Source organism: Arachis hypogaea, chromosome 3, assembly GCF_003086295.3.
Source record: "Arachis hypogaea cultivar Tifrunner chromosome 3, arahy.Tifrunner.gnm2.J5K5, whole genome shotgun sequence".
Classification (NCBI taxonomy): Eukaryota; Viridiplantae; Streptophyta; class Magnoliopsida; order Fabales; family Fabaceae; genus Arachis; species Arachis hypogaea.
Genome location: NC_092038.1, coordinates 131,878,446 through 131,893,618, shown reverse-complemented (window position 1 = coordinate 131,893,618; position 15,173 = coordinate 131,878,446). Strand labels below are relative to the sequence as shown.

The 15,173-nt window shown below is 32.0% G+C and overlaps 2 protein-coding genes across 2 annotated transcripts; one reads left to right on the top strand and one right to left on the bottom strand.

Annotated features, from left to right (window-relative positions):
* Positions 1-2,902: 2,902 nt before the first annotated feature.
* Positions 2,903-4,866, bottom strand: LOC112791714 (dof zinc finger protein DOF5.7). Its single transcript, XM_025834651.3, has one exon. The coding sequence runs from the start codon at positions 4,280-4,282 to the stop codon at positions 3,086-3,088; it is 1,197 nt and encodes a 398-aa protein (XP_025690436.1). The 5' UTR covers positions 4,283-4,866; the 3' UTR covers positions 2,903-3,085.
* A 5,077-nt stretch (positions 4,867-9,943) lies between these two features.
* Positions 9,944-12,127, top strand: LOC112791713 (probable mannitol dehydrogenase). Its single transcript, XM_025834650.2, has 6 exons — positions 9,944-10,165; positions 10,262-10,557; positions 10,635-10,748; positions 10,918-11,431; positions 11,492-11,648; positions 11,723-12,127. Exons 2-6 carry the CDS (start codon positions 10,472-10,474, stop codon positions 11,932-11,934), a joined length of 1,083 nt encoding a protein of 360 aa, XP_025690435.1. The 5' UTR covers positions 9,944-10,165; positions 10,262-10,471; the 3' UTR covers positions 11,935-12,127.
* Positions 12,128-15,173: the final 3,046 nt, after the last annotated feature.

Below are 15,173 nucleotides of genomic sequence, written 5' to 3'. Positions count from 1 at the left end.
TAATTTAATTTATTTTTAATATATATTTATATTTTAATATATATTTTATATTAATAACTAATTTTTATAGCTGATTTTAGTTTATATAATCGATTATTTTTAGGTAAGCGGATATGGCGAAGTTTGCTGAATAGCATAGAATAATATTTTAATAAAATTGATTGATTTTTAATATTTTTAAATTAAATAACATAGAATAGGAAATTATGAAATATAATGAGATAATATAAAAAAAAATTGAATATTGGTGGTGATTGTTAGTGGCGTTCCTTTTGAGCTTTTGTGGTCATACATATGATTGCATGCAGTTGGGATAGTGGGGGAACTATCAAGTGATCAAAGATGGTGGGGGCCACAAGTTTTTTCGGTGTAGTAGGAATCATGAGAAGTGGAGAGAATATAGAGTTTCTCTTCATCTAAGAGTTCAATGCATGTGTCATGAGCTTCTTGCAGTTTGTTATATGTTGTAAAATGACAGTTTGACACACCCAACTTAGTTCGGTTTCACCAAAAAAGGGAGGGTTTTTTTCTCTGTAAACTATTCACGTTAATCACGCACCTTCCATGTAATGTTTTTCATTTCTCAACTCATTATATATATGAATTCAATCTCTATCTCTTTGCTCTGCTGGCCGTGACCCATAAGCAATTAACTCACATAGAAGCACACGAAATAGTGAACTTCATAAATACATTAGATACAAGAGTTTCATAACTAGTGAAGAAATTAAACATCTATTATTTAGAATAATAATATAATGTTATTTAACTTTTAAAATTCAAAAATAGTAATCAGAAAAAAGGCATGAAGTCTTGATTTTACTCAATACACAATATTAGATATATTTTTTTTAATTCTCATCTGTATTTCGTAAAAAAATATTACTTGATTGCCTATGATGAATAGGCAGGTATGATGAAATAAAGGTCTAAATAACAATGTTAAGAATCAGAGAGAATAATATATAAACTTCTAGATAGAATATAGCATTCTAGAGTCTAGACATATATCTAAAAATTTTTTAATCTATTTTTTTTTTCTGCTGGTGGAGGCAAGTGTTTGCAACTAAAATGGCCTTTTTTTTTTTCATTAGATCTTGAGGTAACGGAATATATTGCTATTAACATGCCTAATTTAGATGCATAAGCCACTTAGTTTTAGTTCTAAATTTAATTCATTTTTTGCATATATACATATTAAGCAAGAAAACAAGACCCTCAGTATTCACGGATTAAAAAATACTTGAAATTTTTCCTTTTCAACTTTTTCTTAATCTAGCTATTTCTCATATACGCGGATGAGTAAATAACATTTTTTTTTCTTTCTAAATTTTACGTAACGCAGTAAACAAAACACTTTGCATGCTCAAAGACATATTTCTATGTGAATTGAATATGACTAGCTATGATATATGGTGAGAGGCAAAAAATTAATAACATAAATATTTTGGTTCAGGTTTGTGGGGTCTCTCTCTGGTTTTGGAGGTAAAATAGCGAAAGTAAGGAATATAAAAGACTTTATGACAAAGGCAATGCAAGGAAGAAAAAGCAAATGTTCAAGTCATGCCTTTGCTTTGCTCCCTCTTTCCCTTACCTTCTCTCTGTGCATGAAACAGAAGTGCAATGAGAGTTCATGCTCAGTGCCATTTAGCACGGATGGATGTGAGGGCTCACTCTCCAACAAACTCTCAAATTAAAGCTAAACAAAACCATTTTCTTTTCTTTTCTTTTCTTTTCTTTGCTTTCTTTGTTTATTTTACATCAATCCTCTGCAAATATATATATATATTATTGTTTTATATAGTACATGTAAATCGCATCAAATACTATACAAATTAGTATTTTATTGTTATAGGTGGTCAAACTTGCGATTTACTTGTAATCTTTTCGGAAAGATAAATTTAATTTATGCCGGTTGGAGTATGAAAAATCTAAATCAAACAAGCTAATAATATGCACTTTTGTTATCTTTGTACTATACATTTGTCTTATATATTGCTAACATTGTTTGAACATTTATAAAAGTTAAAAATACAAGACCTGAATTTTTTTTTAAAGAAAGCAGTATTAAAAAAATATAATTCGTATAAAATTCATAAACCATAATTCACATATTTGTCTGAAAAATTATACCCATGATTTTGACTAAACAATAATTGAAGTATACTTGGTCAAAAGTACATTCCAATAATATTTTTTACATCGCCTTTTTTTCCTTTTATTATATTTTATATATTTTTCCAATGACATTTTTTATTTCCTCTGTAGTGCATTATTGATTCAAACGTTGGCAATAGTTTTGATTAAACTCACTTTGAAAGCACTACTTTTGGGGGGTCACTAGCAAATTAAATAACACCAGAGTGCAATAATTATTGCAAATAATATAACCAATTAGACATGAAAAGTATCTAAAAAAAATCATGGGTTGTTGTGAGAGCAATGACAAGAGTGGTGAATATAGAGATGGTTGATACCACTGCAAGAGGGTACTAATTAAGAGCTGAATGCAAGCATATATAGCTCTTTGATGCACAGTCACTGCTCTCACTGCTTTGTTTTGTGCATTGATCAGCACCAACTGAATTAAGAAGCCTCAGATTGACGACAGTGGTTTTGAATTGAATTAACAACACTCCAAAACTCCATCACAGATCCCAATACTATATTGAGTCAAAACCGTAAAACTACTGTACTGCATAACATACCACCGACCCTTTTCAGATATACTGGGAGGGAGGCTTGATGATGAGAACCATTTCCATATAAAGACAAAACTCCTCAATTCATCATCATCATCATCAACTCAACTCCCATTACATATTGTTGCTTTCCCTTTCGAGTATGAACACTGTTGATTTGACACACTCCATAATAAATTTAAGCGATAAAACGCAACTAGTTGACTAAAATATTAAACATATGATGAACAAATATTTATGTAATGAGTTGTAACAGCGAAAGACATACATTATGATCTTAATTAATTAAATTCTTCCTGATCTGTTACGTTGTTACATGTACCTTACCCAACATAATTAAATAAATAAGAAAGGGGTTTTCATATATAATTAATTTCTAGCATCTAGGGCAAAGAACTGTACTGTTGCTGCGGGTGCGGTTGCAAATCAGGCCAACCATGGACACCGCTGCTGCCCATCATCCAGCTATCTTCATGGCCATTGCAACCGCTGCTGGTAGTCGTCGTTGGAGTAGGAGCATGAGAATTCCCGAAGAACCATTCTGTGGCTCTAGTATCTGCATCTACAGTAGTAGCACCTGCACCTGCCTTTGAAATTTCAAGATTCTCAAATAAAATTGGTTGGGGTCTCTGCTGCTGCTGCTGCTGCTGATGATGATGATGATGATGATCAAGATCAACAACCACGGGAGAAAAAGAAACGTTGCCGTTGCGGTTGCTGTTGTTGTTGTGATCTTCTTTGTGGTGGTTGTCTCCGACAAAGAGCATTGCCAACCTTTGCTGCTGAAGCTTCCAATGCAAGTCTTGGTTCAAGGAACTCAACGACTCAATCGAAGACGCAAGGCTACTACTACCCTCAAAGTTATTGTTCATACCGCCATGGATTATTGCACCATTACTACCGCTTCCATCTGAAGAACAAAACGGATAGTTCAGACCAATCAAAGAACTCCCCGAGGGATAATCAATGGCGGAAGAAGCAGAAGCAGAAGCAGAAGCAGTAGTAGTAGCTCCCGGAACAACATCCCCAAAAGAAGAGAACTGGTTGTTATAGAAAGCAGCTGTAGTAGCCATTGGAGGTTGATGATGATGTTGCAGCCTAGAAGGGACAGGGAAAGTTAACCCTCCAAGTTGAAAATCCATGGGAGGAGAAGAAAGCCCATGGAGGTACCTAAGGCCAGCGAGGTCAGAGGAAGAACCAGAGTCCCTGGAGGAGTCGCATGAAAATGCCCTTGAGTAAGAGATGGAGGAGGACGACGAGGGCTTCCCTTTCTTGCTTTTGCGGCATCCACCGCCTATGGGGACGTTGCGCAGGGCTCCGCCTTTTGTCCAGTAGCGGCGGCAAGTCTTGCAGAAGTGGCGTGGCTGCGTAAGGCTGTAATTGTTATAGTAGCAGAATTTGGTGTTGGGTGAGTCACATCGAGGGCACTTTAGTCCTTGTTCTGCTGCTGCTGCCTTTGTGGTTTTCCGGCCACCACCTCCACCTTGCTGGTCGGAATTCTCATGATCTTTTGTATTAGGTGATGAGCATGTTTTTGTTGTTGCAGTAGCCTTCGAAGGTGTATCACCAGGTGGCATCATTGAGAGACAGAGAAAGAGAGAGAGAGAGGGAAAAAAAAAGCTAAGGTTGAGTTTCCTTTTGCAGAGGCAAAGATACTCTCCTTCACCACCAATTGAATGGTTTCATCAAACAAAAGAAAAAGAAAAAGTTGCTAGGGATGGAGTTGAATGTTATTGTTACGTTGATGAGTGCTTGTGATTCTCATCAAAGAGCTGCTATATAGTATGTGATTGGGAATCAGTAAAATCATTTATATGGGCGAGAGGGTGGTGGTAGTGGGGGTAATAACAAGTCTTTTTCAGATCTCTTTCGGAATATATATTATATAATAATATATATGTAAACGAGAAAAAGCATATGATCCAAAACTGCAATGGCAAGTATAAGGTGATGATGATCCACTGGCCTCGTATATATAACAAAACGAGTACAACTTAGAAATAAATGATGGTTTAATTAGTAGTACACATAAATTAATAACATGTTTTGGATTACGGAATTTGTTGCTGATCTTCTCTCAAACTGGATCCTTTTTTTATGTTTTTAACAACTACCCCTTTGCGAGAAATCCTCTTTTGTTAAATAAGTTGCATCAAGGTGGATTATTTTCACATCACACCTTCGTTACGTTTATATATACACTTGTCAAGTTCTCAGCCACAAACATTTTTAAGTAGTGGTCCTCCAAAATGTCATTAGTTATTATTACCGATATTACTCTTGAAAATATATTTTTCAATTACAATTACACTTGATATATATTTATATATAAGAGCACAAGTATATATCTATATATATATGGTGGCATACAGTGGATACACAAATCAAGGAAAAGGGGTGACCCATAAATACTGGACAATAGGAACAACAGAAGCATGAAAAAATAGATTATTATTGAGATGATGTGGTACATCAACTATAGCTTTATTAAATATAGTAATAGAATATAGGGTTCAGTTCAATTAATAAGAGAAGAGAAGCAGCAGCTATAGCAAGAAACGGTAGTACGTAGCAGTAGTAAGTAGGTAGATAGGTAGGTAGGTAGAGATGAGGATAGTAGAAGAAGTAGTAGTAGTAGTAGGAGTAGGAGGGGGAAAAAAGTGATGAAGGGAATTGAAGAAGTAGGAAGACAGAAACAGATAGAGGCAGCAGCAGCAACATAATACAGGCACTACTGCCTGCCCTGTACACTCCCAACACCTTGTCTATTTCCTTCTTTGAAACGTCCCTTTTCCACCAAAAGATTCATTAACTTCACTTTTCTTTCCACAACCCCATTTACTTGTTAAGCCATTAATTATATTATTATCTCACATTACATATTGATTATTAACTCTAGTTACTTATGGTAGTTTATACTCCCAAAAGAAATTAAAGAAAGAGAGAGAAAAATTCTAGGTAGCTAGTTAGTGATTGCAGAGAACTGATAGCTTTTGGAGCAGCACTGGCACTGATTCATCATCAATCGACGATACATACGGATATGGCCCCAGCGGCGATGCTTTGCAACTTAATTGAACAACATTTTTGGCAAAAATAGTACACTTCCTTTTAGGAACCTGCCTCAAATACGTAAACTTGGTAACATGACGTCTGCTCTTTTATTTTATTTGGATCCAATTCACTCCATCAACATTATCTTTATACATTTCTCAAGCTCAACTAGTTATTAATCCATATGCAATGTTAAATTTATTCGGTGAGGACAATTAATTTCCGATCCAGTGTGACTGTGTGACTAAAATATGAAAAGCATAATTTAATTACTCGTTTTCCTGGAAAAAGCTGAGTGGTCTACATATCCAAACAACCATTGTTGTTACTTTATGATCCGTTGTACAATGTTGTCTTTGTTAAGATCATTATTCATGGAATAAAGTTAGAGCCTTTAGTTTTTCAAATCTCATATATATGGGATCATTTTAAGGATAAAGCGTTTTTGTCCCCACGTAATCCATTCTAGCTACTTGACATTGTATGTATGTATTTCATACAATGTAATCCATTATTCTATAAGAGGATACTTTTAACGGTCATGATCGATCAACCACTTGATTTGATTATTTTATTTGTTTGTCTTGTTATAGCAGCATGGATTCTATATGCATGCATTATCACAAGCTAAGTTTCTCTGATTGCCGTCCAAAAGGGACTACTTATGTTTATGTATGTGTGTGTATAACAGTTAAGAAACATTGAATTTCATCAGTAATATTAATCAAGTTTAATTAAACTTTCCATTTCTAATAATAGCAATATTAATTTTAGTCAATTATTAGCAAGTTGGGGAGTTCTTGGAAGCACGCACCGACCAAAGCTTGTATGGTTGTGAAGAAACGTGTATAGCAGAGAGAGAAACACGTGAGAGAGGGTGGCCGGATTCCCGTGAGACCAAACCAAAAACCATGCTATAATGGAACCCCAAGCGTTACGTTTCACCCACCTACCGTCTTCTACTTCTTCAACCAAGCCAAGCTAAATTTCATGTTCCTTTACTTCAATGGGTTACTATTCCTTCTTATCTGCTAATAATTAGAATACTTTATTATAAATATTCAACTTATATTATTCATACTTTATATCACTTCTCCAAGTAGAAACAATGATGAATTTAGGTAAACCCAAGATGAAACTTGACCAAAAATTACCTCCATCAAGCACATTCATATCCGCTTAATTATTCGGTAATGTGAGGGAGAAAAAAAACACTAAGAATTTATTTTATTTATTATTTATTAATTATTATAACAATTAATAAATATTAAATAAAATAAATTTTTATTATTTTTTATTATTAAATATTTTTATAATTATTTAAAGACTCAATAATATTAAAAAGAAAAAAATAGCCATGATTTGTCTAACTTAATATTTATTAATTATTGTAATAATTAATGAATATTAAGTAAGACAAGTTTTAATTATTTTCTGTTAATTTTTTTGTTATCAAATATTTTTGTTAGAAGTTTTGTTAACTTATATCCTAAAAATAGGGTGCTCATGATCCGATTTGATTTGAAAATATGGTCTGATCTAGGTTATTTATCTATTCTTAATATATAAAAGTAGATACATAATCATGCATCACATTACTTTTGAGACATTTCTTTTCTCTTACTAATGCCATGTCAGCAATATTGCTTATTTGGCACAACTTTAGAATCAATCACTCAATTCTTGTCAAATCAACTATTATTTCTAAATCAGCAAAAAAAATAAAATATACAAATAAAAAACTAAAAAATAGAATCCAATAAATTTGTAACCTACAAATACATTGAATTTATATTCCTATATTTATTATATCTTATCGTTATAAACATTACAATAAATTTATAACCGCAACAATTAAGAAAATTTTTTTTATAAATAACTCGCTAAAGGTAATAAATATCCATATTACAAATGTCATAATAATATTATTAATTATAATAAATTTTACGTTATAAGTATTTAAATTTCATACCATTTAAACTACATATATAAGCCTCTTATTACTATTCCTTCACATAACATCAAATTTAGCACAATTTTTTTTCCAAATTGCACATTTCAAACTTACTCAATAGAGCATCATTCTTTCAGAGCAGAACGATTAGAAATCGAATAACTATCCAAGATCTAATGGCCATGCAATGAGAATCTGATGATCAGGTATGATAAAAAAAAATCACAAGATGCATCATACATTCATACTTACTCAAATACCATATACCTAATAATAATATAAATTGAATATTGGAATAGGAAAAGATCTTCACAATTTTAGCTACTATAAACAAAATTGATGACAAATTAGGATGGAACTATGTTAAATGTAAAAAGTGTGAGAAGAAAGCATGTAAAAAAAAGAAACAACTACATTTGTGACATGTGTAATCAAACACCACAATATCCAACAATAAGGTAACTCTATATACTTTTCATAATCTCATCTATCAAATTATTAGTTGCTAACCCAATACTTATTTTAGGTTCAGAATTCAATTAAAGTTTCAGATCAAAGTATTACAACAACTTTTGTACTATTTGATGGCGACGTAAAAAATTTATTGGGCACAATTGCTTCAAATCTAATAACATTTCAAAAAAATAACGACATTGAAGCACCACCCCATCAAGAGATTAAAGAGAAAGAAAACTATACAAATTCAAGATACATCTTCGGAAGAAAAATATACATACAAAGATGGAACCAAATAACACAATAGAAAGTGTATCAAACTCAACAATTTATAAAAAACATGTCTTCACAAGAACCTAGACAAAAAGAAGAAAGCAGCAACTCTAACAACTAACAAAAAAAAGGAGGACGAGCGCCACATAAGATGACTAAGTCCATCAACTAAAATAAATGCAAAAATCAAACCACCAAATAAAAATGTCACTTTGTATAACTCCAATATCCAAATCTTTTGTACTACAAATTATTTAAAATAAAACACCTTTTAACTTCAATTTACACATATTTAATTTATTTCTACAAAACATAACAATTTTTAATATTTATTATATACTATAATTAATTTACCGTCCCGTGCATCGCGCAGATCTCATTCTAATTTTGGAGTTAATTTGGTCCAATTTCGTTGTGATTCGATTAGACCCAAAATTTCAATAAATAACCTGATTAATTTATTAAATCGAGTTCGGATCAAAATCATGACACTCGGACCCATCCCGTTGAATCCACATAAAATATATGCACTTTCTTCTAATGAGACAAATATACATTTTGGTGTGTAATTGACTTTATTATTATTATTATAAGATTTTAAATTAATATTATTAAATTTTAATTATTATGTGAATATTGCAATCTTATAAAATAATTGTTTTCAAATATTTAGAAGTTCAAAAATGTAGAATTCAAACTTTGGTAACGATGTCGTGATGCACTACAAAAAAATATATCTTTAAAATTAATTTCAATCTTATTATTTTATTTTTAATCAAATTTGTTGAATTAAAAATAAATAAAAAATTATAAAATTAGAATTTTTGGACGAATTTAAATTCTAATATAAATATCAACTTTTCAATAATAAGTAAATTTTTTTCTTTATAAATAAATGTCATCATAGTTTTTATCGTAAAATTTATCAAGACCCGATTTTATCCGGTTTAGATCCGATTTCAGTGTGACTAAAAAATAATGTGATTTCACCGAATCTAAAGTTGAGTAAAAATCTCAAAATACTCCCGATTATTATTTAGGAATGCGTCTGGGTTAAAGCCAACTCGATTTCAATCGACCCATGTGCACCCCTAGCTAAAAACATAGAGTATGAATATTATTAAAAAAAATTATAAATTATTAAAAAAGTAAATATTTTTATATTTTTAGTACATTAAATATATGACAAATATTAAAAAATTTCTGTTATTATATTTTTAAAATATATCTTCGAAATACAAATTAATTAAATTCAATTTAAAAAATTAAAATTAATTACAAAATTATTAATTTTTTGGTGACCATGCCCTGAAAAAATTACCGTTGACCGGCCATCTTCTTCAGGTCTATCTAACTTTTATGGATTTCCTTTTTTCTATTACTATATGTAGTAATTTATTGATTTAATTAATCCATTAAAGCCAATGCAATGTCAGAGACAAAATCCAGAGGCCTAGTTTCCCTACACCAAGTATTAAGGTTCGTCAAATGAACAATCGCTTTCACTTCTGATCTGAAAAATGAGATTGACTGAATGTCAAAAACAAAATAGAATAAAATATAGACGTAAAAAATAGAAAAAAGATTATGGTAGGCAGCTACATACTGTGCCTGCTACTGCATCAACATTCAGATATCTTCACTGTCAAGCCTCAACCGATAATGCTATTACCGAGCAGAAACAGATCAGACTAGTAATTTCCTTTCAGAGTTATGCTTTTTAAATGTACGATTTATTTTTAATAAAAAATTATGTTATAAAAAATAAATATTTATCTTCTTTAAACGCCTGATTCTAATTTGTGACATTTTAGACTTTTAGTGTGCATAATCAAAGTAGAAAAATCAAGAATGGAAGCTCCTCGTTGAAACGTAAACGCTCAACGGTAAACGCCGTCCGTGGCGATAATACTGTTTCCCTGTGCAGTTTTCTTGCTCTAAACGTCAAGACCCCACCAATACATATATATAACATGCTCTACGTACTCTGTTCTAAGTACTAACTAATTCAATACATTACGTGTTATTAGAAATGTCCCAAGAAGGTTTAACAGAAGCCTATGGATGGGCTGCAAGAGATTCATCGGGAATTCTCTCCCCTTTACATTTCACCAGACGGTATCCACCTACCTAACATTGAAAATATAATTGTCACATGGACTTTAATTTTCTGATCTGAAATTGTTTTGTTCAAGGGCAAATGGTGATACAGATATCACCATCAAGATACTCTACTGCGGGATTTGCCACTCCGATTTTCATATGCTGAAGAATGATCATGGCATAAGCATCTATCCCTTAGTCCCCGGGTATGTAAGCCTTTAATACCAAAAAAATATTATTTACTTTTGGTGAAAACTCAACAGTACTGAGATAGTCGTTAGATAATTTGGCTGATTTAACTAAATTTTTATTACTCTCAACTATTAACTTCACGTGTTATAACATATAGTCTTAATTTACTGGATTATTATTCAGGCATGAGATTGTGGGGGAAGTGACAAAGGTGGGAAGACGAGTTACAAAATTCAAGGTTGGTGACGTGGCTGGAGTGGGTGGCATCGTGGGCACGTGCGGCACGTGTTCCAACTGCACACAGGGCTTGGAAACTTACTGCCCCAAAATGATTCTAACCTCTAGCTCACACTACCATGATGGATCAATAACGTATGGAGGCTTCTCTGATAATTTTGTTGTTGATGAGCACTTTGCCGTCACAATTCCCGAATCTATGCCTCTGCATGCCACAGCCCCTTTGTTGTGTGCTGGAATCACTGTTTACAGCCCCATGTTGCACCACGGGCTCTGCAGGCCCGGTCAGCACTTGGGTGTGGTGGGCCTTGGTGGGCTCGGCCATCTGGCTGTTAAGTTTGCCAAGGCTTTTGGTATGAAGGTCACTGTTATAAGCACTTCGTCCCGAAAGAAGGAGGAAGCAATTGAACGTCTTGGTGTGGATTCCTTCTTGCTTAGTCATCAGCAACAACAATTGCAGGTAAACTTTATTTCTTAATTTATTGATCAATATAATTTTATTAAATTGAACCTTAATTAGGATGCGACCGGGACAATGGATGGGATCATTGACACAGTTTCAGCACCTCATTCTGTGTATCCTTTAGTTGGTTTATTGAAGACAGGAGGCAATTTGATATTGGTGGGTGCACCTGCAGCCTCATCTCCTGAATTACCGTCTCTGCCACTCATTATGGGTAAGCCTTGCTATACCTAGCTAGCTAGCTAGTATCTGTAATAATAATAATTAATATTTGTTTTTATTTAATAGGGAGGAAGTCAATAAGTGGGAGTGCAGGTGGAGGAATGAGAGAGACACAAGAGATGATTGAATTTGCGGCAAAGCACAATATTAGTGCAGATGTGGAAGTTATTCCCATGGATTATGTGACCACTGCTATGGGTAGACTTGTCAACAATGATGTTCAATATCGATTCGTCATTGATGTAGCAAATACTTTGGACACTCCACGCACTAACTAATTAATTAATTCATGCCTACAAATCACGGACTAGATCCAAAATTATATATTTTGACTTAGCTTATACTTTGTAAAATACGTGTGCTCTGTTCTGTGTCTTTACTTTGTAAAATTATATATCTCAAGGTTTTTGAGAACCGAAATAACATCTGGTTGAAATTTTATAATAATCATGGAATGATTTTTTTGTTATATATATGTCGAGTTGGATTTATTTCGACCTATATCCCACGTTATATTTTTTACATTCTTATCCAACTCTAGATTAATAAGATCTTATGACTTTATTTAAGGACAATTAAACTAAAACCAGTCTTGATTATGCTCCACAATCCACATTCATTTCTTTTTCGGCATCTTTATTCTTTATTGTTCGAATTGTAATGTAGTCCTGTATATGCTAAGACTAGAATGTAATTATGGGTAGCAACACTAATCGAATTTGTGGATACTCATTCTGCTTCTACTCGTTTGGGACGGATAATTACTTGCTCTCGCACCGGAGTAGATTTTAACGAGCAGATTTTTTGGTGGAGTGGGGCTCAGTCAAATTTAGGTTAAACCCGTCCATATTCACTCCGATATATATAATATATATAAAATATATAAAATAATTAATAAAATAATTAATAATATTATATTATATTTAAATTTTTACTTTAATTTATATTATGTATGTAATGATGGTTATATAAATTTTAAAATTTAATTTTATTTATTAAATTTTAATAATTATAAGAACAGGACAAGTATTCGCAGGAGCAGGTTAGAATTTAGTATTTTACTACTCACGAGTAGAGGTGGGACGGGTTCAATACGAGCTATTGTAAGACGGGAAGGGATTTGATAGGATAAAAACCCGCCCCTACCTACCTCATTGTCACTCCTAAATGTAATTGAACTAGTAAGGAAAATGTGACTTCCCTCGATACAATACTCTAAGGGGTCGGGGTGAGGTTGAGAGAATTATAGAGAATTTCTAAAAATCTTAAGATAGAGATATTATATTTCTATGAAAATTGTATTTATAGGATTCCATGTGTTATTTTAATTTTCATCCTTTGTTGAGATATATTTAATTTCTATAGAAATAAAATATGAATAATAAAAGAAAAAGACTAAATTATCTTTGTTAATTTAACTCTAATCTTTTCTCTCACTTTGTTCTATTTTTTTGTTTCACGTTGAAATAAAATTCTAGTAAAAATCTCTTTTTTGCCTTTTTTCCAAATTTATGGAGACTCTAACCACATTGGCATCGTTTCACCGTTGATTTGAGTTTGTATCACCATCACGCACTTCATTCTAGAAGAAAGATGTATTTTTATCTTTTTTTTTGTTAGTGTTTATATTCTTTTTTTTATCACTATTTTTGTGTATTTTGATCTCTTTTTTTTGTTAGTGTTTATATTCTTTTTTCTATCACTTTTTTTGTGTATTTTGATCTCTTTTGTATGCATTTGTATGTGTTTTTTTTCTATCACTATTTCTATCCATCTTACTCTCTTTTTTATTCATGTTTGTATTTATTGTCTATTTCTATTTTTATTGTCGTCTCTTATTTCTCTTTTTATCATCACTCAAATTATTGAAAACGACGGTCTATTGTAATATTAATTTTATTTATTGATGTGTTATATAAGAATTATATATGTATGCGTCTTTATAGTTTTAATTTGGATAATAATAAAATTTTTATTTTTTAGTAATTTTTGTAATCTCTTTTAGATTTTTTTTCACGTTAAAATTTGATGCTCTGTTTTTTCTGCCTTGTCTTTAGCATTTTGCTGCTATTAACAATTTCTATAGTATGCATATATTATGCCCTTCACTGGTCTATTCCTATACTTATTGCCTGCATACATTGCACTGCATAATAATTTTAATTAAAGATATTTGTTATTAAAAATATTTTAATAAATTTAAAAATAAAATAAAAATAATATTTTATTATATTTATATTTACTTAAAAATTAAAGTTTACAAATTTTAATTAAAAAAATTTAATAAATTTTAAAAAATAATATAAAAATAACAATATTCTGTTTATATTATTTAGTATTTATATACAGTTTTTTATATATATTTACTAAATTTAGTTATTAATATTTTAATTAAAAATATTGAGGATATAAAGTATACAAAATAATAATAAAAAAGGCTGACAAACTCCTCTCACAACACACTTTAAGAAACCAAACAGCAGAACTCAGAGAACTCCGTTCCAAAACTGACCCAGAATCATACTCATCGTTGTGTGTTTATTACAAAGATTTTAGTTGACTGCAAAGCTTGCAAAGAACCAAATATTTAAGGCTTCCTTCCTTTAAGCATTCTAATTAGTAGGAGAGTCCTTGAGGGTGTTGGCCACATCATCAATGACAAATCGATACCTAACATCATTATTTGCGAGCCTCTCTAACGCAGTTCACGTACTCCATTGCTATAACCTCAACTTCCGCAGTCACATTATGATTTGCTGCAAAATCCACCATCTCTTGCATCTCTTCAATACCTCCGATATTACTCCCACCGCCACCAACCATCTTCCTCCCTGTACATACCATCATCATTTCATTGATTATAGAATTAATTAAGTCCCATTCCACATACATATATAATACATATATCTAACATATGGAGACTTACCCATAAGCAAAGTTTGGGCTGATATCTCAAGAGGCAAGGGAGGTGCTCCCACAAATATGAGTTTTCCACTTGTTTTCAATAAACCAAGCAGTGGTTCAACCGAGTGATTACCAGAAACTGTGTCGATAATACCATCATTGTACGCATAGCATCCTAATTAAACACGACAAATTGTTATATATACTATGGCTACTAGCTATCTATCTAGAATCTAGTTATATTTAGATCATGAAACAATGTCAATAATTTATGTAAAAGAGTTTACCTGCAACTGTTGATGACCATGACTGATCAAGAAAGCATCGGCATCAAGCTTCTCCAATGCTTCCTTCTTCTTGCTAGGAGAAGTGCTTATTACCGTGACCTTCGTATTAAAGGCCTTAGCAAACCTGACAGCCACGTGACCAAGGCCTCCATGTCTAACCACGCCCACGTGCAGCCCGGGCTCAAAAAGCCCATAATATTTCAATGGGCTGTAAACTGTGATTCCAGCACTAATTTATAAGTCGATTTTGTGTCTATAACTATTTTCATTTGATATCAGTATTTTGTCTAATATGTTATTTTTTATTTAAATGAAACTCAAAATTG